Here is a 26,724-nt window from a genome sequence, read left to right on the forward strand (position 1 = left end):
TCTTTATTCAGTGAATGCATAGATCTCACCATCAGCTTAGTAAACAAACTCAGGGGCAGGTGTTAAAATTATCGCCGTTTTATCGGCAGGAAACTGCCGATAAAATGGCGATAATGGGCTTGATGATACGCCCTTGTTTATTCTCATAGAAGCCCATGTTCTGATGTTAACATGGGCTTCTATGGAAATTAACAAGGGCGTATTATAAAGCCCATTATCGCCGTTTTATCAGCAGTTTCCTGCCGATAAAACGGCAATAATTTTAACACCGGTCCTTGATAATATGCCCCTCAGACTCTAGAGCCCACCTCACACCATGCTACTTTCTTTTCACTCATCCACCAGGTCCTTTAGTCTCACCTCTCCAGTTCCTCCAATTTCCTCACCAGCTGATCATTCTCGTGGCTTAGGGCTCTAGTGACATTTTTTGCGCTGTTGTTACTGTTCATCAGCACCAAGTTTTCTCTCCTGAAATGAAAGGTGGGAGTGGGACACAATATTAGAGTGCCACAGAAAACAGCTCAGCAGTTTATAGTCTGATCCTGGACTGCAAGCAACAGTGCAGTCTGAAGTCTGATCCCAGGGAAGTGACCACAAACGGTAGCATGAAAAAACAAGCATTGGCATAGCCAATAGGTCTCGGCTTTGGGAACTTATAAGTGCTTAGCAATAGATATTACCTTTACCTATGTCTTTAAGCTGTGTTGTACAGAAGTTTGCAGCATGCTGAAAAGTTATAATAAACAAGTGTCAGGAGCATTTTTGTTACCTTAGATATGACCAAAAAGCATGATGTACAACTAAACATCCATATTAAAAAAGTGTTAAAAATAATGTCTTGAGTTTTTTTGTCCTTTCAATGCTGGCAACTTGTATCTGCCTGTCCCAATGGTTGCTTGTTGTGGGGTTTTTTTGTTATGGAGGGCATAAATAACAGGAGGGTGAAGGTCAGTCAGTCAGTCAGTGAGAGTGAGTGAGAGAGTCAGTCAGTCAGTGAGAGTGAGATAGTTAATCAGTGAGAGAGTGAGAGTCAGTGAGAGAGTGAGAGTCAGTCAGTGAGAGTCAGCCAGTGAGAGTGAATGAGAGTGAGAGAGTGAGTCAGTGAGATAGTCAGTCAGTGAGAGTGAGTCAGTCTTTAAGCAAGAGTCAATCTTTAAGCGATAGTCAGTCTTTTAGCGAGAGTCATTCTTTTAGTGAGAGTTAGTCTTTTAGCAAGAGTCAGTCTTTTAGCAAGAGTCAGTCAGTTAGTGAGAGAGAGTGTCAGTCAGTGAGAGAGAATCAGTGAGAGAGAGTCAGTCGGTGATAGAGATCCAGTCAGTGAGAGAGAGTGAGTCAGTCACTGAGAGTGAGTCACTCAGTGAGAGAGAGTGGGAGAGTGAGTCTGTGAGAGTATCTGAGCGAGTGTCTTTGAGAGGGTGTCTGTGAGAGAGTGTCTGTGAGAGTCTGTGGGAGAGTGTCTGTGAGAGTCTGTGAGAGAGAGTCTGAGAGAGAGTCTGTGAGAGAGAGTCAGAGAGAGTCTGTGAGAGTGTCTATGAGAGAGAGTCTGAGAGAGAGTCTGTGAAAGTGTCTATGAGAGAGTGTCTGTGAGAGAGTGGCTGTCAGAGAGTGTCTGTGAGAGTCTGTGAGAGTGTCTGTGAGAGTCTGTGAGAGAATGTCTGTGAAAATCTGTGAGAGATTGTCTGTGAAAGAGTGCCTGTGAGAGAGTGTCTGTGAGAGAGTGTCTGTGAGAGTATGTGAGAGAGTGTCTGTGAGAGTCTGTGAGAGAGTGTCTGTGAGAGAAGTCTGTGAGAGAGCGTCTGTGAGAGAGAGTCTTTGAGAGAGTGTCTGTGAGAGCGTCTGTGAGAGAGTCTGTGAGAGAGTTCTGTGAGTGAGTTCTGTGAGTGAGTGTCTGTGAGTGAGTGTCTGTGTGTGAGTGTTTGTGAGACTCTGAGAGAGAGTCTGTGAGACAGAGTCTGTGAGAGAGAGTCTGTGAGAGTGTATGTGAGAGTGTCTTTGAGTGTCTATGAGTGTCTATACGTGTTTATGAGTGTCTATGAGTGTCTATGAGAGTGCCTGTGACAGTGTCTGTGAGAGAGTCTCTGTGAGAGTCTGTGAGAGAGTGTCTGTGAGAGAGTATCTGTGAGAGAGTGTCTGTGTGAGAGTATCTGTGAGAGAGTCTGTGATATAGAGTCTGTGAGAGAGAGTCTGTGAGACAGTGTCTGTTTGAGAGTGTCTGTGAGAGAGTGTCTATAAGAGAGAGTCTGTGAGAGTGTCTGTGAGAGAGTGTGAGAGTGTCTGTGAGGGAGTTTCTGTGAAAGAGTGTCTGTGAGAGGGTGTGAGTATGTGAGAGAGTGTCTTTGAGAGTATGTGAGAGAGTCTGTGAGAGTCTGTGAGGGAGTTTCTGTGAAAGAGTGTCTGTGAGAGGGTGTGAGTATGTGAGAGAGTGTCTTTGAGAGTCTGTGAGAGTGTCTGTGAGAGAGTGTCTGTGAGAGAGTGTCTGTGAGAGTCTTTGAGAGTGTCTGTTAGAGTGTCTGTGAGATTGTCTGTGAGAGAGTGTCTGTGAGAGTGTGAGAGTCTGTGAGAGAGTCTGTGAGAGAGTGTCTGTAAGAGTGTTTGTGAGAGTGTCTGTGAGAGAGTGCCTGTGAGAGTCTGTGAGAGAGTGGCTGTGAGAGTGTCTGTGAGAGTGTCCGTGAGAGTGTCTATGAGAGTGTGAGAATCTGTGAGAGAGTCTGTGAGAGTCTGTGAGGGAGTTTCTGTGAAAGAGTGTCTGTGAGAGGGTGTAAGTATGTGAGAGAGTGTCTTTGAGAGTCTGTGAGAGTGTCTGTGAGAGAGTGTCTGTGAGTGAGTGTCTGTGAGAGAGTGTCTGTGAGAGTCTTTGAGAGTGTCTGTGAGAGTGTCTGTGAGATTGTCTGTGAGAGAGTGTCTGTGAGAGTGTGAGAGTCTGTGAGAGTCTGTGAGAGAGTGTCTGTGAGAGTGTTTGTGAGAGTGTCTGTGAGAGAGTGCCTGTGAGAGTCTGTGAGAGAGTGGCTGTGAGAGTGTCTGTGAGAGTGTCCGTGAGAGTGTCTATGAGAGTGTCTATGATAGTGTCTGTGACAGGGTCTGTGGGAGAGTGTCTGTGAGAGAGTGTCTGTGAGAGAGTGTCTGTGGGAGAGTCTGTGAAAGAGAGTCTGTGAGAGAGTGTCTGTGAGAGTGTCTGTGGGAGTGTATGTGAGAGTGTCTATGAGTGTCTATGAGAGTGTCTATGAGTGTTTATGAGAGTGTCTGTGACATTGTCTGTGAATGAGTGTCTGTGGGAGGAGTCTGTGAGAGAGTCTGTGAGAATCTGTGAGAGAGTGTCTGTGTGAGAGTGTCTATGAGAGAGAGTCTGTGAGAGTCTGTGAGAGAGAGTCTGTGAGAGAGAGTCTGTGTGAGAGTCTGAGAGAGTGTCTGTGAGAGAGTGTCTGTGAGAGAGTGTGAGTCTGTGAGAGAGTGTCTGAGAGAGTGCCTGTGAGAGTCTATGAGAGTGTCAATGAGAGTCTGTGAGAGAGTGTCTGTGAGAGAGTCTTTAAGTGTCTGTGAGAATCTTTGAGAGAGTGTCTGTGAGAGTCTGTGAGAGTGTCTGAGAGTGTGAGAGTCTGTGAGAGTGTCTGTGAGAGAGTGTCTGTGAGAGAGTGTCTCCAGATTAAGCTGTCACTGCTGTTAGTTATGTTCGCCTAAGCCTGCCTAGATCTATTTCAGGTTAGGAAAAGAGCTCCGATAAAGCCGGGGAAGTTTAATGTTTATCCAATGTGAAAATAATTACTCAAAAGTGTTATTCTTAATCCAGATAATTAGAGCGTGGAAGGCAAGATCAGTATCACTGTAAATTATGCCCCGGCAATTGACTTCTGGGCCTCTTGCGTTGCAGGTGAAAATGTGAACGGATAAAGGTTAGATTAAGCATAATCCAAAGTAACTGCGGCCTTAATCGGTTATGATACAAGGATGATCACTCAAAAAGAGCAAGATTGTGGGATTGTTTCAGGGTGGATGAGATGATGATCGACTGGGGCATGTCGTTATGCATCCTTAGCCCCTTGTCAACTCAGCTGCACACACTTGTGCGCAGCGGCAAACAGCCGCAGCGGGTGTTAAGAGGCCGCTTGTTCTGCGCCTGCTCAATTATGTAATAGAATGCACCATTTAAACACGCAGCATGGCTTGTCTGAACATGAAAAAAACACCTGCGCATCAGGGGATATCTACACGCTAATGCTGTGGGTCATCACTGGTAGCTTCGCGGCATACTGTCATGTGTACTTGAGTGTACTTTTTTGAAATCCTCATAACGGAAATAGATTTTATCGAGAAATGTGCAGGTTGCAGTAGACCACTGAGCGAGCCTTATGCATATAAAGTAAGATGGCAAACGGTCCTACGCATTTTTACCAGTTGAATGTGAAAATAATTCCTCGAAACTGATTTTTCAACTGAATTACCGGTTTGACATATTTATACAGATTTATATAACAAATTAAATGAAAAAAATAAAAAAAAACAGCACGACGCAGCAATGAGCTGTACAAAATATGCATTCCCCATGGCAAACTCCAAAGATTTCTGCCTCTGTGATCCACATCAAACAAATTATTCCTGAAGTCATGTTGCATGCAGAAATTGCTGTGCTTTCGTCCGGAGCACCCCTCTCCATACAGATCTGAGACACTGAGAGACAGACATGTTTGCCCACATTACTAATGTTTAGGTTGGGCTCCACAGTAGCTGTCTACAGGCTAGGTTCATGTTTTGAAAGCCCTGTTGCTGTTAGTTACCTTAAATAAAGGCAAGCCCTCCTCCTTCCTCCTTTCGTGTCCTGCAGTTCCCCCGGGGCACAAGCAGGCATCCACTTCTGTCATTTCAGCTGATCGCAGCAAAAATACAGAAGTGGGTGCCTGCTTGTGCCCGGGTGGACTGACATAAACAAACAAGCATGCTGCGCCTTGCGCTGACAGCAGGGGGGAGGGAGAGAGGAGGGGTACTGCGCCTGCTTCCCTTACGGGAACGAGCGCTGACACCATATGTTTGCAAGTTAATTATAAACATATGGTGTCAGCGCTCGAGCCCGCAAGGGAATAGCCACACATGCACGCATTGCCATTGAAGGCAATGGAACGCGTGCACTGTTGTGGCTTAAAAAGGGGACCAATGGCATTAGGTTTCCTCCTATGATGCGCATGCGCGCTGCGTAGGATGAGACCTAATGAGGGAAGATCCCACTTTTATTCCAGGTTACTATCCATCACTTTCAGGGGAAACACAGACAGCGGGAAGACAAAGCATAAGGGAACATGAGCTTTAAACGTGTCCTTCATTCATAAGTATTACATACTCGAAGATCCAATGGACAGCAGCCAGCAACTGCTCTGCAATGCTCACTCACTATGAGTCTCTTATATTACTTTTCAGCTTTCCTTTATTCCAATGGTACTTCTCCTAATTTTTATAGAAAAATTTTAACACTCTTGCTCCTTAAGTGACCTATTTTAAACCACTTCCTCCATGGCACCTTTTGCCAATTTCTTTGACTTTTTTTCTCATTAGTAGCAACATCCTCTTCTGTCCCTCCTCAGTCTATTTAACTAGGACTGCTCTACAATATTTGTCTAATTTTCGCACTCTTGCCTGTCAGTCTAAACCTTTTTATTTCTAACCTACTCACCACCACTGCCTATCATCCGAAACCACATTTGCTTGCAGTTTTTTTATGGTCACCTGTCATTCTAAACCACCCTTGTTTCTAAACTTCTTAGCCCCAGCGGTCACTCTAATCTACCCTTGTTTCCAATCTTCTTACTAAACCTGTCGCTACTAAACTACCCTTGCTGCTAACCTTGTCTCCACTGTCTGTCATTCTGATCCACCCTTCTCACCACCTGCTACTCTAAACCGTCTTCAACAACAGAGAGCTAAAGCAGTTGGTAGGTGAGGCCTAAAAAGACTTACCGAGGTGAGCATCTGAGGCAGAAAAAGACGTTCACAGTTTTCAGGACTAAAAAACATACAGGTAAGAAGCCGGAGTTGGCAGCTCCAAGACAAAGTTAGAAGAGACCCCCCTTAAATGAGGACACCCGTACCTGAGGTTCTCATTTTCAGACAGGAACTCCTGCAGCATGCCATAAAGACCCCGCTCCAGGCCACCACTGGAGAGCTCCTCGGACCCACCCTCTCTGCTCTCGCTGTGCCTCTGGAGGAGCTCTGCAGTGAAAAGGACAGACATGTTCATCTCACCTGAACCAGTGGCTGGCCCCTCAATTGCACCCAACACTCGAACAGGAATCAAACTTTATTATTTTACCATTTCCAGATTTTTTCCATATATGTTCCTGGGTCTTAAGAATGGTCTCTTAAGACCCAGGAACATATAGGGAAATAACATCTCAACCAACTTAAGCCTAATGAAAGACAGTCTTCAAAAAGCAAAGAGAACAGGGCTTCTGTGAAGCCTTTTCCCTTCGGAGGACATAGGGACACTGCATAAACATACAGACGTGTCACTAGGAGGGATGCATAAGTGAGTGGCCCTTAAACCCACGACCTGTGGTCATTGGCGGGACTGTGTCTATGTAGAGAGAGTTACAGAGAATGGCTGAGCATATCAGCGAGCACTGAGAAGACTACAATTAACCCCTTGTCCACAACACCCCACCACCTGAACCCTATCTGAGGAAAAGGGGACCATACGTCAAGTCAGCCTGACATAGGAGGAACCCTTGGCAAAATGATGCCATTTGGTAGTAGAGTTGCCACTTTTTTCCTCAGAGAAAGAAAACGGCCATGCATTCATCTGTTAGAATTCTATAAGGGCCCGGACTTAAGACTCAGACTTTTGTATTGGCCGGAACTCCTGACGATAAATATCGGAACAATAGCTCAGAGTTCCAAAGGCTGTCATGTGGCATCCATCTTGGCTTTTTTTCATTATTGACATTTGTCCATACCAACTTTGTAGGTTGCTGTTACGTGGGCAGGATCGTACTTGGATGGGATGTGAGCTGCTTCTGGTCAATGGAGCCACGCCTGCGAACGGCCACCAGAGGAAGCTGTTGCCGGAGAAAGACGTTCTCTTCTTTCAGGCACTGGATTTCGTCCTCCAAATTGCGCAGTAGTTTTTCCTTTGGGTCCTGGAAATTAAAACATGCATATCAAATTGCCAGACTAATAGAGGTCATTCGCATTGTATCTGCTGCTCTGAATGAAATGACCTAACCTAAGTTTCTTTAGGTGGAACTGTTTTCAGTGGGGTTGTTCACACACTCCTAGCACCAGTCCACACACTGTATTATGACACGTCGTCTCCTCATTGAAATGATACATGCATACATGCCAACATTTAGAATGAAGAAAGAGGGAGATAAAAAAATGTATTGGGTAGAGCTATTAGCTTGTACTGAAGAGGGGACAAATTCAGGCAGGAGAGTGCTAACTTATAGACATTTCTGGCTAAATAAATAAAGAGTCTCAGGACAAAATAAAACCGGATTTGTAAAGCACTGCGTATCACCTGTGAGGGTATCCAGGCACTGGGGGTTGTTGCTGCTGGGTGTAGTTAGTCGAACAACCAGGGTTTTACACCTTTTCTGAACTCCTGCAGGGTAAGGGAGATCCGGAGGTTGAGGGGGAGGCCGTACCAGGTCTTGGAGGCAAGCTAGAAGAAGGAGCGGCCCCCGCTCCTGCTTCGGTGAAAGCAGGGAGTGTGGTCTAGAGAGAATGAGGCGGAGCGCCGTTGTCTGAGGGGTTGGTGGTTGTTCAACCTGTGTTTGATGTAGGCTGGTCCTTGGTTGTGCCCTGTAAATAGAAATATAAATCCAGTACTTGTATAGCACACAAATCACCCCCGAAGGGGTATCTCGGCGCTGGGGGCCATTGGGAAGATTAAACAAGCTATTGCCCAGAGTCGCATGGTGCTGAGCAGACCCCTCGAACTGTGATCCCCAGCGTGCAGCGTCAGTCGCCCTGGCCGCGGCCCAACACCTCTCCCCTGTAGGCATGGGTTAGCATTTTGAACTGGCCCCTTTTGTGGATGGGGAGCCAGTGAAGGGCTCTGAGGTCAGGGGTGATGTGGGCCCACCACTGTAGGGTGAGGACAAGCCTTGCTGCCGAGATCTGAATGGTCTGGTCTGTTTACCAGCTATGAGGTGATACCTACGTAGAGGAAGTTGCAGTAGGCCAGGAGGCTGGTAATGAGAGCCTGGCTGACGGTGTTGGTGGGGAGCCATTTGAAGCTTTCCTGGAGCATGCAGAGAGTGAAGAAGCAGCCTGAGGATGCTGCATTTATCTGATTCTTCATGGTAAATTTGCTGCCTAGAATAATGCTTATAATCTTGGCGCGTTCTGTGGGTGTGGGTGAGGGTCCCAGCTCTGTTGGCCACCGGGAGTCATTCAATGAGGATGTGTGGCTTATGAAGATGGATAGTTCTGTTTTGTTGGCGTTGAGTTGGAGGCAGTTGTTTTGAATCCAGCTGGCAATGCTGGTCATGCACAGGTGAAATCGGGCTTATTGGCATGAATGTGCATGCTGTTTCCATCAGTCTTTTTCCAATCATGTTTCTTATTTCCTCCAACAAATACAAGGCCTTTGTCTGCCATGCTCTTTGGCGATCCTCAGATTCGAACTTTCACACTAAGCCAATGTCAGATCCAAGAATAGGCTGATCTGGCCTCTTTGAGAGAAAATGTTATCGCAATGGATGCTGTTGGTTGTTTGCCTCACTTTACAATACTTTACAATAACCCTAGCATTACATAAAAACAGAACCTGGTGTGAGCTGTTGGAAATGTCTCTCCAGGGCTCCATTTGAAATGAATCACTCACCTAGAGTGAAGTTTTGGAAATGTCCTGATCTTGGAACCCATTAGGAAAAAAGCTAATTGATTAATCTGGTATTTACCCCTTAAAGCATTTAAATTCCGGGCCCAGCAGTGCTCTCAGTCACTTCTACTGAAGCCACTTCCACAGTATGGCACCCATGTATAGTCAGGAAAAATGTATGGTTAAGAGTTGTGCCAGGGCTCAAGTGTCAAAAAAGGATCCAGTAGCCTCAGCACGCAGCGAGCCAATGTCTTGGAAACATAAAGTGGGGGGAGTGTGGCAGTCCGCATATCCAAATTACGAGCAGGCGAAAGAGACACAGTCACACAGACCACATGACATGGGCAAAAACATACAGAAGAGAGGGCAAAGGAGAACAAAAATGAATCACGGGATTTTGGAGAAGTTAACAGAGGAGCAGAATAAACTCCCAGCTTAAATAAAATGCCGGAGATTCAGGGGGTAGAGGTGAACAGCATAGTATTTAACAGTGAACTCCCCATACTGAATTTACCTCCAACTTTTATTAGTAACTGATTTTGAACATTTGGGATTTCTGGGGCTTGATTAGAAGAACGTTTTATGGCTAACTCTGAAAAGTCCTGATCTGTTGTCTTTTGTGAGAATGCTTAATCACTAACAAGCAGTTGGCCTGTGGGAATGCCCCCATCAGGGGTATCCTATCAAAGATGCTTTGCCACAAACTTGGTTTGAGTTACAGCTAAGATGTCAGGAATAGGGCCTCTTTAGAAGAGGGACTCGTTAATAAGTTCATGTTAACTACAATAACTTTGTTTTTACAAGTATCTGAACGATTAGCTTGAAGATGGTCCTTACCACATGAACCATGGGCCTGTTCTTGATCCGCTTGGCCCTGTTAGCGTAGCGCAGAGTATACATCGTCTCAGGCAGACAGCGAGATGAAGGGGACACACAGGCCACCTGCGGCAAAAGCATGAAATATATTTAGAAACCCTTTTCTTTCCTACGCTTCTTACTGTGATATCAATAAAAATAACAATAACCCCTTAGTGTATGGGAGAGAGCTGTGATGAAACAGAAAAGAGCAAAGACACGGCTATGAAGGGTACCAAACATAGCAGTGGTAAGTCCCACAAGTAATCGACGGAGTTCCTCAAGAAGGTCCGTCCCCACACTCATAAAGTAAAACATATATCTGACCTATTATCAATTTCATAGGGTCACATTGTCTCTCCACCTCTGCCCTCGACATTGACTAACCTACCATTGTCATACATGCTGTAATTTCACTGACTCAGCTTTAAAGAATAGAAACTACAAGAAGTTGTCCATCCACAGGAGTACCAGGAATTAACTTAACATCCACTATTTGCTATCTACTATTAGCTGAAAACCAATGCAATGCAACGGACATAATCTGGCATTGTAACTCTGCTATCAGCCTGTTGATTTAGCAGCGGAGTTTGACTTTTGAAGAGTTTCGTCAAGTTTTTAGCCATTTTGTATTTAGAGAGGGTGTTGGCTTCACGGGGAACTGTGAAAGTTATGTTTGAGTTATACTTGAATTTGAAATGTGAATTTAAACTTGTGACTGCTCTGCACATTATCAAGTGTTTGCACATCTTGAGACACCATTTTGGTAGAAGCGCTAGTCGTATTTTCTGAGGTGGTCCTCCATAAATGCAGACCGTGGCACTGATGCATGCAGTGGGCTACTCATTGAAGCTTTTACAACAAATGCCCCCTTCTGTTACAACCCTTGGCATACCCTGCATTCCTGGTAGGGCATTGAGGTCGGCCAATTCCCACCACATGACAGTATCCAAAATTCTCAGGGCAAGATGGGGAGGCTGTTCGTTTGCTCATCTGTCTCACAGGCTTTAGAACTGCTTGACGAACAGGCTGCATCAAATGGACCTAGAACTCTCCTTCAGAAAGGCTCTTAAAACCTGGCTCTTTGTAAACTAGCTTTCTCTCAACCCTGGACGCCGATTCAGTGGGTGTTGTGATGGTTTTCTAGCGCTGGGAAGCCTCTGGGTAGCCATGTGCTCTATAAATCCAACAGAAAAGAACAAAATTTGCTGCAATATTGGAGCCTATGTCTCTGGCAGGATTATATGATGAAGAAATACACCTCTGGCACAGAAAGTTATATGTTGCTTGTGAACTGCAGCACCTATTAAGTAATCCACTATAGTGTCAGTGAAAACATGGCTGCAGGCCTAGCCTATGTAGCCCAACAGAAGCAGCTTGAACTTTGCTACCCAGACCTGTCAAAATCACCCTTTTTAGGTCTCGCTGAAGCCAACGCACATGCTTTGCTTCTGCGAGAGTATAGTAGGGCTTCCAAAAATGCTCCCAAAGTCTGCAGATTGGACACAGTGCATGTGCGCCAGGCGCGTTCACACCATCTGTCCGCCTGCAGCTTTGGGAGCAATTCCGCGGCCGCTTTGATGTTCTCAGTGAGCCGCGCAGCCACTGAGAACATCAAAGGGGCCGCAAAGTGCTCACCATTTGTCACCCCCTCCAATCCTGATGGCATTCCCCCCTCCCTTCTCGCCCAGTTCTTGTTGCATTTCCCGCCATATAAACTGTTATAATGCAACAAATTAAACTAATAACTTAATTACAATAATAACAACATGTGTGGTTGCATCTCTCCACTTTGTCAGCTACCTCCGACCAGGAAAACAGTGATATTATTTCCTCTCACTTTCAAGATCTCGACATCAGTAATTCACTTGTTGATTGTTTGAGGTGGATGGTCAAGAGTGCAGTTCTTTTGTGTGCATATGTGGTTTATGTGTGTTGTAGTGACTGGTGTCTGCCGTGGGTAGAGCAGATCTTTATTCATTCTTTATTTCACCTAGATGTAAAAGCTCGTGCCTTGCAGAGAGGCGTAAAGGATCTTTTCTAACATTTTAATTATTGGCTGCAGGCCTGCGTGTGCCTGCGCCACTTCACTTGCTGTAGAGGTCTTTATACAAAGATGCCTCCTCGTCACTTCACAGCACCACCCTGAGGCCAAGGGACCGAGGTAAGAGGGGGTGGCGTCACAGTTAAAATCCTTCCACAGAAAAAGCACTGGAAAAACACAGTTGATATACTTTAAAGATGCATGCACGTACATCAAGCCCCTTCACAACAACTCCCATGAATTCACAAACTCCCAGGAGACCTGGGTTCACACCACATGATGGTGTGAAAAGGATCCACTAGCAGCCGCACGGGGGAGGTGTCCTTGAACGAATGGGTACATAAATGCAGCTACAAAGCATCCGCAGCTGGCATCCTCCCCCACCCCTTTCCGCATCCTGACCCTGTCCTAAGTTGCCCCTCAACAGGGTAGTAACGCAGCCAGGGTGCCTTGGGCCCACTACAAGCAAGGGCAATGTACCACATATTTGCTGCTTGTACACTTTCGCCCCCCCACCTCCACACCCTTGGGCCCCGGTGCACTGCACTTGTGTCACTCTTGAAAGCAAAGCCCCTACAACCTAACTTGGGTGCACGGTCCGTTGCTGAGGCGCGCCTGCCCCAGCCTGCCCTCTCTGAGACTTTAATGACGCAGCCAATGGCGGATGGGGTTGGGGGTGTCAGGGGCACCCTTTGTTCGGCGGGGACACCTGCAGAGGAAGACAAAACCCGCTATGGCTATCATTACTGCGGGATGATTACTTTTACCTCTGCCTTTGATATCCGGGAGCAGCAATTAATCTTCAAGTAAACCCAACCCTGCTATCTGAGAGCTGAACAACCCGAAGCACAACTCTTCCCAATTGCCTCTTCCCCCAAAGCACAATGAGGGGGTGGCCGGACACGGCACAATCAAAACAAACGAAAAAAACTCTGATGTTTTTATTTTTTATTACATTTTCTCATCACACTCTGGCTTGAAAAGTCTACGTGCCCCCCGCCTACAGTAATTTGGAATGTCATAGAAGTACGGTTCTTATAACCTAGTGAGCCGGTAGCGAGCCCATAAATCATTAGCCACATCGGATTTACAATGCCCAGAATCACTAGCCTCATTCTAGGTACCCGTGGTCCTTAGCTACTCTTCGGGTTCCCTTGTTTGTAAAATATAGTGTGTTTTACTAGCCCGATTGCAGGTACTGTGCCTTTATCATTAGCTACACTGCAAAACCTGGCATGAATGAGGTCTCATGACACTATGTTACACCCAATTCCTTTATTATCCCACATCTAGCATGGACTGGCTCCAGATGACTGCTCTCCTCTCATCATGCTTCTCTTATGAGGTCGGGCAGGAGACTGTCCTCCCTGAGCCCAGGCACCTCCGTATCTTACTTTTTTTGCTCCAGTCCTACTGAAGCTGAGAGTTCAAGCCATTCACTCAGTTCAGTTCAGTCAGTCACTCAGTTCACACACAAACCCACACACACACAACCCCACACACACACAACCCCCCACACACACAACCCTTCCACACACAACCCACCCCACACACACAACCCCACATACACACAACCCCACACACACACAACCCCCCACACACACACAACCCCACACACATACAACCCCACACACACAGCCACACACACACAACCACACACACACACAACCACACACACAACCACACACACACACACACACAACCCCCCCACACACACATACACTAACAACCCACCACACATACACAACCCCACACACAACCCGACACACACACACAACTCAACACACACAACCCCACAAACACAACCCCACACACACACAACCCCACACACACATCCCCCACACACACAACCCCCACACACACAACCCCTCACACACACAACCACACACACACATGCCCCACACACCCCCACACACACACCCCCACACACACTCCACACACACAAACCTCCCCCACACACACCCACACACAAAACTCCCCCAACACACACAACCCCACACACACACACACAACCCCCCCACACACACAACCATCTATCTATCTATCTATGGCCCTCACTCTATCTATCTATGGCCCTCACTCTATCTATCTATCGCCCTCACTCTATCTGTCTATCTATCTATCGCCCACACTCTATCTATCTATCGCCCTCACTCTATGTATCTATCGCCCTCACTCTATCCATCTATCGCCCTCACTCTATCTATCTATTGCCCTCAGTCTATCCATCTATCTATCTATTTATCTATCTATCTATCTATCTATCTATCTATCTATCTATCTATCTATCTATCTATCTATCTATCTATCTATCTATCTATCTATCTATCTATCTATCTATCTATCTATCTATCTATCTATCTATCTATCTATCTATCTATCTATCGCCCTCACTCTATCTATCTATCTATCGCCCTCACTCTATCTATCGCCCTCACTATATCTATCACCCTCACTATATTTATCACCCTCCCTCACTCTATCTATCGCCCTCCCTCTATCTATCAATCGCTTTCCCTCTATCTATCAATCGCCCTCCCTCTTTCTATCGCCCTCACTCTATCTATCTATCGCACTGACTCTATCGCATCACCACAGAATCACTCAGGGGCACCACAACATCACTCAGGGGCACCACAACATCACTATGCGCTACCACAGCATAACTGAACGCCACAGCATCACTCGTCGCCACCACAACATCACTCAGCGTCACCACAGCATCAATCTGTGCAACCATTCAACAACAACTGGTTCAAATATGTTCTCTCAATGTTTCAAGCTTTATTACAAATGTCACAAAAAGCTGTTAATATTTCACTTCTGTTCTTGGATTTTCGTCACAATAAAATACACTGAACATAATCTTCACAAAAATTATTTACAAAAGTTTAAGCTATTGCCATTACAAATTACAATAACTTTTATTTAAGTATTCATTATTTAAAAAAATTAAAAGCCATTGTTATTTGTAATATCAATACATCTAAGTCACGCAAATACAACACATATTGCATTACAAATGCTATAGGTGTCACATTTGCGAAAGTTAAAACTATTGGCATTGTAAATGACAAAGCTATTAATTTTGCTATTTCAAAACCAACATATAAATAAAATATTTAGCATTTACAATACCAACAGCTCAAACTTTCCTTATGCAAGACCTATTGCATTGCAAATGCTTGTTAAAGGTGCTCCACTCCCCGTATGCCGAGACTCGAACTGGGTTCCCCAGCTTCGAGGTCGACTCCCCTAGCCGTTAGGTCACATCCTCTCCCCATACTCCAGGAGGTTTGGGATTATACCAATGTTTCGGATTTTCAGAAAGTGTTTCTATTGAAAAGTTATTAAATGTGCTTTTAAGTAGCTCCACGTCTGTCATGCAGAACCACGGATGAGCTTCTTGGAAGATTATAATAAGCTTCGGCTCTTGTTGCTGTGAATCTCTGTTTGGGCTAAGACAGAAACTACGTTTATTCTGTGGACTGGATAATGCTTGTAAAATCATGTTGTTTAATTATGTTAAAACTGCTAAATCTATATGTATCAAAATCGTAAATCTGAATTATTTTATGATCCTGGGATAATTACCAAGGTACATAAGTGAAGTCACTTTTTTATAAATTACGCAAAGAAGAGAGAGACAGCACAGAATGTATGCCGCCGTTCATCAGCGCGCATCTGTCATTAATAGCTTCAGATCATCTCGGGCTAGATGTAGGTAATTTTATTTTACTATTTCTTAAATACCGAATTATACCGATTCAGTATTTAAGAAGTGGTAAAATAGAGGGGGGGGGGATGTAGGTATTACAGAATCGGTAAATACCGAATCGTTTAGATTCGGTATTTACCGATTCTGTAAATACCGATTCGGTAATGGCCATTGATTCCTATGGGGATTGAAGCCCATAGCAATTAATGGGCATTACCGAATTGGTATTTACCGATTCGGTAAATACCGATTCCAGCAAGGGTGCAGGGGGTGTCACTTTGACACCCTCTAGCACCCCAAATACAGGCATGTATGCCATGTGGTACACAGACATGCCCTAAGGGCATGTCTGTCTGTCACATGGCATAGGTGTGCGTGCACACATATGCATGCACACCTGGATTCGGTATTTTACCACCCAATTGGATTTGGTGGTAAAATACCGAATCTGAAAGGCCTTTGGGACTCAGAAGAGTCCCACCTACATCTGGAAGTTACCGATTCGGTAAAAATACCGATTCTGTATTTTACCGATTCGTATTTTTCCGATTCAGTAAATTTACCGATTTGGTAAATTTACCGAATCGGTAAAATTGGCCCCCTACATCCCAAAAACCCATTCACCGGTCGAGAACGGCCGAATTCGGCCGTTACCGGCCAGTAAATGGCCACCTACATCGGGCCCCTCGACCCTTATTTATCTTCTGTGGAAAAACCGCATTCTAGATATTTGTTCACCCACTTTACGTTACGCACAGTTTCCTTTTTGGTAGGTTTTCAAATCCCAGGACAATGACTGAGCACTTTCTCACACTGCCCTTTTGACCACCAGCCATTCAGTTCGATCATCGATGCATTTTATAATATTTTGTAAATTTTACAAAAAAGTCTAGGAAAAGTCATTTAATTCCTCATCTTAGAATCATTAATTTTAAGCAACGCAGACCAGGTTTATATATCTTCAATTGTTGTTATTAAAGTATGTGCGTGATAAATGTTTTCAATAGTGGAATTAAAGTTCATAAAATTGTGGTATTTTAGTAATGAGCAAACTATGAAAATGCATAAGTTCTTGTTAGCATTAGATTCATGTGATGTATATTCACGCTTAGCTAAGAGTAATCTGAAATGTATGCTGTTTTTTTACATTTGAAATGTTATACATGTTTTATGTTATTTAGTGTATTTTAACAACAATCTATTTTTCATTGGTGATACTTTTAACCAAATAAAGATTAACTGAACTTATCTGAGTTAATGAGGAAACTGTGCATTGATAGGAAGCTGTTTCCTGCTGACATCAACTGAAGGGTACACTGGTCATAAAACAGATTTTGTAGGCTAATTTTAAGGGTGGAGAGCACGAGAGAAGGTATAGAAGCGGGGAAAGGTGACTCCACCCCCAATCAGAAGGAAATGAGGATCTGGCGGGATCTGCATGCAAATTCTTATCTTTATATAATCCGCAAGAAGAATGATTGCCACAATGGTAAGATTGTTAGTGAAGATATCGCTGGTCAAAGTTATGTTGGGAGGCTAAAAAACGTTTTGTAGGATTTTCAGTAGCTTCTGAAATCTACGGTCATCACAAATTATGTTATTTTGATTTCTATAGCGCACTCAATACCTGTGAGGGTATCCAGGTACCTTGAGGGAAGGTAGGCAGAGAACTCCCTGGAGGTTATTCAAAAAGCCAGGTTTTCAGCTTCCTGCAGAACTACTTTGGTCATGTAGGTGGCAAAGTTGGTTCTTGACATGGGTGTCTTGTCCGTAAGGGAGAAAATCAGTTGTGTGTCAATTGCGTATAAGAGAATGTTAATGCAGTGGAACCTGATGATGTTGACTAGTGGAGTCATGTAGAGGTTGAAAAGGGTTGGACTGAGAGACGATCCTTAGGTGACCCAACACATGAGGTTCCTGACTTTCGGAGTGTAGTGTGGCATGACGACTTTCCGAGTTCTTTCAATGAGGAAGCAGCAGCTCCAGTTGAGGGTGGGTCCTTCTATGCATGTTGCGTGAAGTCTTCTAATCAGGGTGAAGTGGGAGACTGTGTTGAAGGCCACTAATAGGTCGAGCAGGATGAGGGCAGTTGTTTCTCCTTGGTTGAGGAACATCCTGAGGTTGTGGGTTGCTGCAGGCTGTCTCAGTGCTGTGGATGGGTCTAAAAACTGATTAATTGATGTACAGGAGTTGGTGTATGTCGAGATGGTCTGCGAGCCACTTGTTGATTCCATTTTCCATGACTTTGGATGGATATGGTAGTAAGGAGATCAGGGGGTAGAGGTTTGCTAAAGGTTTCTTTAGTAGTGTGTTGACTGCTGCATTTTTCCAGGCTGTTGGGAAGGTGGCAGGGGGGATGGAGATGTTTAGGATGCTGGAAAGTGCTTCACTGATCAGGAAGACACCCAAGTGGTAAATGTGGTAGGGGCAAAGATCCGTTGGGGCTCCAGAGTGGGTGGTTCTCATGATGTTAGCTGTTTCTTCCACAGTGATCAATTTTTAAGTATTCATGGCATTTCCTGAGCTTTCTGTGGGTAGGTTGGAGGCGAGACTGCTGATGTTCGGCTGTGGGTTGATTTTGTTGTAAATAGTTACTATTTTGTTGTTGAAGAATTCCAATAGGTTCTCAAGATACCCAGGGAAGGAGCGACACTGTTGGTGATAGATGCTGCTGAGGTGACGTCCTTGACAATTGTAAAGATCTCTTTGCTGCTGTTGGAGTGTTCTATGTGCCCGTCTAGGACCTTCTTCTTGGTTCCTCTGATTTATTGGTGTCAATGTCTTAGGGCCACTCTGAAGGTGGCTTTTCGGTTGGATTCTGACTGATTCTCCTTTTTCATTCGTTTATTGAAAAAGCGCTTGGTTGATCGGGGCTCCTCTGTGTATCAGTTGGCCTGCTTCCTGATTCTCTTCTGGCGGTTATGTTAGTGGGGTGCCAGGGAGTCTGTGCATTCTGTGATCCACTTGTTGAATTGGTTGATGTTGCTGATTAAGTATTGAGTGAGGTTGGGCTGGTTTTGGCATAGGGTGTGGGACCAATCTGGATCCATAAGGCTGTTCCAACTGGCCAGACCTATAGCAATTATATCCTACTTGGAGACCTAAATTTGGAAGACCATACCAACCCAAACTCAAGAGCCCTAATTGAAGACATTGGATGCCTGGGCCTCACACAATGAATAAAGGGACCAACCCACATCACCGGACACCTCCTGGACCCTATTTTTCGCCTACTTCAGCAACATCTAAGTCGATGAGCCCACATCAGTTCTCGGGGCAGACCACGCCTTCTTCAAGTTCAGCATCCCCATCCCGGTCCAACTCACACACACACTCACCAGACTAATCCTCAAAAACTGGAACTGCATCACTGACAAGAACTGGGACACCATTCTCAACACCCACCACTCAAACACAGCAACAGCCTTCCCAAAGCTATCAAGAATTTCAATAATTGGATCACCTCCTATGTTGACTCCCTGGCCCTCCGCTAAACACAGCAATACAAAAGATCATTCCTGACCCTAGGCTAGTTGGCACATGTAGTAAGTCAGACTGATAACACACCACTGCAAACACATGGAGTAGTCAGACTGATAACACACCACTGCAAACAACTAGAGCGCAAGTGGATAATGAGCTTGGACAATGCAGACAGAAGCACATTCAAATGCGCTCTCAGATGCTAACTCCAAATGATCCAGACTGGGCCATATCACGGTTAGCACCTCCAGAAGCAAAGAAATCCTTGCCATTCTGAAAGATTTTATCTCACTATCGGCCGCCTCCATCATGATTACTCCCTCACAGGACCTCTGAAACAATCTCTCTCAATTCTTCAGCAATAAAACATTTACACAACATAAACATTATAACACCTGTATTTGTAAAGCACACTTATTACCCAAGGGTCTCAAGGTCCTGGATAACAAATGTTTAACTTTAGCTCCCAACAGACCTCGCCAAACACCTCCCGATCTTCCCCAAAGAGCCAATGCTAAGCAGATGGCCTGCCATCACCCTAGCAGAAACTGCTGCCAACATAAATTCCATCCACTTAGGGCCCCATCGGACCCCTGCCCCCACCATTCCTACTCTAGAGCATTGCAACCTATCAACACTATGCTGAATGCCTCCACCTCTTCTTCGATCTTCCCAGATGTTTGGAAACCCACAAAACTACAGACCGATATCCCTACTACCATTCCTGGCCAAGGTTTAAGAGAAAATCGTCAACAAACACCTCACTGAATACCTCCGCGAGCACTAACTTCTCAACACCACTCAATCAGGTTTCAGACTCAACAATAGCATGGAGACTGCCCTCATTGTTGCCAAGGATGACATTCCCATGAGTCTAGTCAAAGGAGACACAGTGGTCCTCATCCTCCTAGATCTCTCCGCAGCATTGAACACAGCCTCCCATTCCATCCCCATCTAATGCCTACCCTACATCAGAATCCAAGGGCACGCACTCCGATGGATCTGCTTCTGCCCAACTGGAAGGAGATAGCCTGCCTGGTACAGTACACTTCACATGCCTTCAACCCCATCTGCAGAGTTCAGCAAGGATCCTCCCTGTGCCCAACCCTCTTCAATGCATGTATGATCCCTCCTGCTAGCATCATCTGCTCTTATGATATCAACATCTTCTATTACACTAATGACATGCAACTCAGTACTCAGATCAAGTTTGATGCCTGCATGACTAAAATCGCCCACTAGATGAAGACCAACTGTCTAAAGCCGAACTCTGACAAGCCAAAATTGTGATCTTAGGAAAGAGCATATCACTGTGGGACTCCATCTGGTTGCCAAGAGAGCTAGGACCAACACCCACCTCCCATGTCCAGAACCTCAGGATCACCATTGAAAGCAAAATCGACATAACCATCAAAGTTAATGCCATCACCACCTCATGCTTCATGCTTCTATACCCTGAAGATGCAGAGGAAGAGTTTCAACCCTTAGGGTTCTTTGCTCCTCAATACAGAAAGGACAGCTGAATGGAATGACACCAAACTACACATGTAAAGAAAACTTTACTAAAGGAAGTGACTTAATTTGGTCTAGTGTAAATCCGTTCAGTAGTTTTAGTGAAATTAGCATTTAAAACGTGTTCTGATCATGGTATGAAGAGGTTAAATGTAGGAGATATTGGGACCCTTACCAAACATGGTGCACCAATTACCATGTTGGGAATAAGAGAAAGGGATTAGCAAGCAGGGTGTACCTACCATGCCTCCCAGGCCCCTGTGGTCCATAAGTAACCCTCCGAACAATATAACATTTCTCAAAAAAATATTTTTTATTGCAGGATTTGATAATTGTATGTTAAATTTGTGAATGCTGATAAAAAAGTATTCAGTGCATTACTGTTTTACTTGGCAAAAAGCCATACCTGGAGGTTGGCCACAAGCAATGGTGTAGGAACAGGACTTGGCCACATACCAGGCCCTTTGGATAACTCCATCTGCAAATGCTGAAGTCCATTTGCAGATGAGGTTGGCTGCTTGTGAAAGGTTGGGTGCCGTGTGGCCATCTCCTACACGCATGAACAAATGCTGCAATTGTTGAACATCTGCTGAGACTTGGACACAGGGCCTGGCTGGAGGCCAGACTCTGTTGCCAACCCCATGGTGTGATGCCAAAATCTATGCACTGCAGGTGTTTGCTGCGTGTAAAGGGTTTGGTGCATGGCAGGCCCTACGGTTAACCCTGGTGGGGACAGCCTTTGGGCATGTGCAGTAGGCATTGGTCACCTGGAGAGGTTGGGAACAGCCCATGGAGGGATTGGTGCAGGGCTGTGCCTACAGCTAATATCGGTGTGAATGGCCTTCAGGCATGCACAGTTGAGGGGTGAGGGGGGCTGGGCACAGGAAACTCTTGGATACAATATATTATCACTCGTACTGTAGTTATGCAAACTCTAACTGGCACACCAAATGTCATGCTTATGTAGTCACAATATTTCTACCAATTGTTAACAACGCTTGAAAGTGAAATGTAATTAAACAGTAACACATAATCAAACCAATAGATTATACTACATTCATAGTCATCACTCTCAAAGGTAGTATGGGTATAGTGATATTAAATCTCACATGCAAGATGATTTCTAACATTGGTAATGTTATATATAGATATATAAATATATATATATATATATATATATATATATATATATATATATATATATATATATATATATTTCAACAAACTCCTGGTAGTTTCGAGCTAATAAATCAGCAACACACCAGAGCCGGGGCCCAAATGTTCGTTCAAAGTGCTAAATATTTATTGGCACACGGACAAACCCTACGCGTTTCGAAGCTTGCGCCTCTTGCTCACGGGTAAAGTGTTTTGGTGGCCATTCATTACTTAAAGTGATACAGACATGGTTCACGTGCACGTGATCACGAATAAACATGAAAAAGTTACTTTGTTGCATACAAGGTTTTCAGTATCGTGTTACCGGGTTGCAAATCATAATATACACATTTTTGTTTTATGGAACTCATGTGAAATAAATAACTTTCACAATAAACACAAAAACAGTATCTGTCAAGCTTGACGTGTCATCAAAATAAAGCCCGTTTTTTAGTTAATTGGATTCATGCTATTCAAGCGTGAAAAATATCCGAATGAACACGGTTCTTAAAGTTCATGAAATAAGTAAATGAAAACGTCTCGCCTCAGTGGGCACAGTAGCTACAGTTCACAACTTCTTTCAGTTGACAAAGATAGTCCATAGCTCATGTTTGTAGGTGTTATGCCCCAGTGGGCTTGGTAGTTCCAAATATCGGGGTCGATTAGGATCGCGGACGGACTTGAGTCCGTCCGCGACCCCAGAGTATGAGGGAACGTCCGCATGGGCTGCGGCGTTCCCTCATGTGCGATTAGGATGTGACCGCCACCCTGGCGGTCACATCCTGGGCCTCAACAACACGTCCTGGGCCTCAACAACACGGAGGATCTACGCCATTTTCTGTAAAAACGTACTCTAAAAAGCTGTAAACCATAAATATCTCTCAGTATCCAGACTTCTAGTTAGTACCCTCTTCTCTCTCCCTCCCAGATATGTCAGGTTCCCTGTGATCTGGGGTGGTATTCTGTTTTTTCATGAATTCTCCTTGTAAATATTTCTGTCCATACATGGTAATTAAAGTGGCTGGTCAAGTTCCTTGTCAGCCACTTTTCCAATTTTTTGCTCCGCTTCCTCCTATCAAATATATATATATTTTTTTATATATATACATTTTTTCACTGGGTTTTTAGGTATATATATATTTTTTGTACCTTAGATGTGAGAACTATTTTAACACTTATTTATAATATGTGGTGTCCTTTTCTATGACTTTTAAATGATGATCTATTTATAGTGGTATTAATAGTTTTTATATATGAATTTAATCAGACTAACAAAAAGGCAACTAATTTAGATTTCCTTTGTGTCTAGAGTAACATATATGTACCATTTACACAGAATTTTATCATCATAAACTCTCAGCACTTAGTTTCCCTTTTCCTTACAACTAAATTTCCCTCTATTGGCACTTATGCACTTTATTAATCTCCATGAATTGCAGATTGCGATTCAACAACACTGTTAATATTTGCACTTTTTCCACCACCCCGTCCCCCATTCTATTAAAGGTCGCGATAATTGGTACAATTTGTTGAATGTACCTCGCATAAATGAAATAATTGCGATCAACTTAATGGTTTTATACAAATTGCATAATCCTGTACTTTCTGCTATTTTGCACAGGTCTTTTGCTAGAATTTGCACATGGATTTAACCCATAATACTATCATCAATACTATTATTATTATGAACTTTTGCATATATGTCAGTACTTACATGACCGTCTGCTATGATTTGCACAGGGATTTATCCCAAATCAGTTCTGGTTTCTATAGAAGGTTGTGCATCGTGCAATTGCATATAGGCTGATACTTGCTTTTTGGATTTATCCAGCAATATTCAAACATTATTACATTTGTTATGCACTAGAAAATAATTGAACCATTAATAACAAAATAAGAATTATAGTTTTGAGTTTGACATTACGTTATGTATAAAACTTTTTGTTTATGTCTATGATCATGTGACCTGAGAGAGAAAGGGCGGGTAGGCGGGCTTGCACTGCATTATAAAAAAGAAAAAATAACTTTGAATCGTTGCATGTGAACAAGGGCTTTGTAAGCCCGAAACGCGTCTTGCCCTCGCTACTTTTCAACCCATGGATAAATAAATTCATTTGTGTATCCAGTTCGTGGTCCGTCTCCTCATTGCCTGGAGGGTTCTGATGTTTGCTAGAACCAGCAGTGGCTGTCTTTGGAGTTTGCGCAGATATATATATATATATATATATATATATATATATATATATATATATATATATATAAATAAATAAATATATTTCAAAGTATGTAGATCTGTAGTTAAGAATAGCAAATGTATGCTTTCATATATATATTTACCTTCAAGTTGTTTTACACAATATTATGTCATAGAACCATCAATAATAGGTACACGTGTTAAGGAGGCCACACCCAGGGCCAGCTTTAGCGTTGGTGGTGCCCAGTGCGACAATGTTTGTTTCCCTCACTACCACCCTTTAACAGTCCCCTTCAATTCTCCATAACCACTCTCATGCATTCATTTTGTTGTAAAGCACCACTCATGCCAGTGTAAGGCATCAGAGCAATTTACATTAAAGAGACAATGAATCATAAATGTGTATATCAGTGTAGAGGAAATGTTACATCAGACAGAGACAAGGTGCAGGAGTCACAAAACATCCCTATTGGTAGATGCTAAAATGTAAGAGTTCTTGGTCTGTAAAAGCACAAATTCAGAATTTAAAACATAACACCACAGTTGGGGGTTGGCTTTACTAATAAGAACTGATTTCTAGGGGAGGAGCTTCGTGCGCGACCAAGATGGCCGCGTGAGCACAGGGCTACCGAGACCCTCGTAGCCTCCCACATTTATCCTGTCGTTTATCCTGACCTTCCTTGACATATCTATGAAGATGAACCACGGGTGAGGCGAGATCTGCTTTCAGATTCCGAATCGGACCCCGGAGACCGGAGCTGTGGTGCTTTAGTACTTTGAAGATTGCGACCTACGACTCCGTAATGCATCGGCCTGAAGTGGTGGGGTCGACCGGTCTGGTTGACTTTCACTTTCGATTTGGCCTTTCTCTGAGGAAGAATCGACAGCAAGCGTCCCCCTCGTGCCGGGGTCGGCTATTCTCTGCAATATCCAAGTATACCTCCTCACCGCCTTGAGACTCTAGCTTTGATACCTAGTGTGTGCCCTCCTGAGTGACGCTGGGCCACGTTCCCGAGGTCTTGGACCACCATCTTCCTATCTGGCCTTTCAGCCTCACGTCGGTCTGTACTCCGCAATGGCAGGGAAACCAGAGGGTGAAAAGCAGAAGCTCAAGACAACCAGGCGTGTTGGCTATACCCAGACCAACAATATGGACCGTTATACCCAAGCTAAGGGATCTCCCAGCGGACCGGGCAGGTCGCTAGAGGACTCTAGAGATGTTCCGACTTCGGCAACCGAACCGACCCTACAGGACGTCATGGCCATAGACGGGATCAAGTCCTCCCTCGGGCAACAAATGGAGACCCTCACCCATAAACTCGACACTGTGGCAATCGAGGTCAATCTGATCCGTACTGACCTGACGAAAACTAATGAGAAAGTCAAGTCGTCGGACATTAAGACCTCCAGTTTGACGAGTGACATTACTGACCTGCAGTCGGAGGTCTGCAATTTGAGGGCCTCGAATGATCTTTTCGTTCGTCATCTGGAGGATTTTGAAGGGAGGGCTCGGCGGAACAACGTCCGCATCATCGGTGTTCCGGAGCAGGCGGAGGACTCTGCAGCTGACCTCTTTGTCGAAAACTTGGCTGTAAACCATCTAGCACCCAAGGGACTAAGTAAATTTTTCATGGTCGAGCCTGCCCATAGAGTGCCGGGCGGTAAGCCAAAGGTGGGTGCCCCGCCGCGGCCTATGATCGCAAGGATCTTCAGCTTTCGCGACAGAGACGCTATCCTCCACGCTTCGCGGGTGAGTGGACCTACTAAGTTCGATAACACCACTATCAACTTCTACCCGGACTTTACCCAATCTGTTCAAAGGCAGAGACTTGGTTTCCTGGGGGTAAAGAGGAGACTGCGTGAGATGGGACTAAAGTACGCTATGCTTTTCCCGGCCAAGTTGAGAATCGAACACGCTGAGCGCACTTATTTCTTTGATCGGCCTGATGCAGTGTCTGACTGGCTTGACACTCTACCGAATCATCCTGCACCAGAAGAACAATCCGGAGGGGCAGAGGGCGGACAGATGGAACATGAATAGTCACCTTTGCCTGGTTTCTGGGATCCCCCAGTTGGCCTCGAAATGTGGTTTGCTGCTATTGAACTTTAAATGGTTGTAACATACGGGGGGTTACGGGGCTACTGGTGGGTCTCTTTCCTCCTCCGTCTTACTTTTTTGTAGCTTAGTTGATGGGGGGGCGACAGGCACACTGCAAGTTGTGGTGGCTTTTTAGTCTTATGCAGGGGTGCAGGGTGGGGGGGGGGTTGTAACAGGATGTTGGTGGGGGGGTGGGGGGTTCCAGTTGGGGTGTGTGTTTGTTTTTCTGCAAGGAAATGTGCTGTTAGACTTTCTGATCGAAGTGCTGGGTTCTTGGTGGGGTTGGAACTTTCACTTTCGGATGGGGGGTAGAGGGCTGAAATTGATGAGTTGGAATGTGAATGGGTTGGGGGATAGGGTTAAACGTGGGGTAGTGCTACAATTGCTGAAACGCCTTTCCCCAGATGTAGTCCTTCTTCAGGAGACTCACTTAATAGGTAATACTTGTCACGCTATGAATAGGAAGGGGTATCGTCTGGTCGCCCATGCTGGGTTTTCCTCAGGCTCAAGAGGGGTTGGTATTCTTATCAAGACTTCTCTCCCCTTAGAGATCGACGCAACAGTGCTTGATGACAGGGGGCACTATGTCGCTCTAACGGGTAGGTGGGAGGCTCAAACTCTTTCCCTTGTTTCCGTTTATGTCCCCCCTGGCCTACAGTCTACTACTTTCGTGGACTTAGGGCGGGTGATCCTCGCTCTCCCCGAGGGGTCATTGCTACTGGGTGGTGATTTCAACGCTGTAGCTTCCGGTGTGGCTGATCCCCACCCACCTAGAGATCTTAAGGGGGTACAGAACTGGCTCCATGATTTCATTGATACTCTAGGCTTGGTAGATTGTTGGAGGTTGTTGCACCCTGTT

The 26,724-nt window shown here is 44.8% G+C and overlaps 1 protein-coding gene across 1 annotated transcript in view; it reads right to left on the reverse strand.

Annotated features, from left to right (window-relative positions):
- The window catches only part of KIF12 (kinesin family member 12), a 496,125-nt gene that overhangs the window by 122,989 nt on the left and 346,412 nt on the right, over nt 1-26,724 (reverse strand). Inside the window, exons 15-18 of the mRNA XM_086955175.1 lie at nt 9,644-9,748; nt 6,974-7,118; nt 6,072-6,192; nt 361-468 (exon numbers count right to left, since the gene is read on the reverse strand). Of these exons, the coding sequence (XP_086811301.1) occupies nt 361-468; nt 6,072-6,192; nt 6,974-7,118; nt 9,644-9,748 (479 nt within the window). The remainder of the gene's footprint in view (nt 1-360; nt 469-6,071; nt 6,193-6,973; nt 7,119-9,643; nt 9,749-26,724) is intronic.

Source organism: Lissotriton vulgaris, chromosome 2_1 (genome assembly GCF_964263255.1).
Source record: "Lissotriton vulgaris chromosome 2_1, aLisVul1.2, whole genome shotgun sequence".
Taxonomy (NCBI): domain Eukaryota; kingdom Metazoa; phylum Chordata; class Amphibia; order Caudata; family Salamandridae; genus Lissotriton; species Lissotriton vulgaris.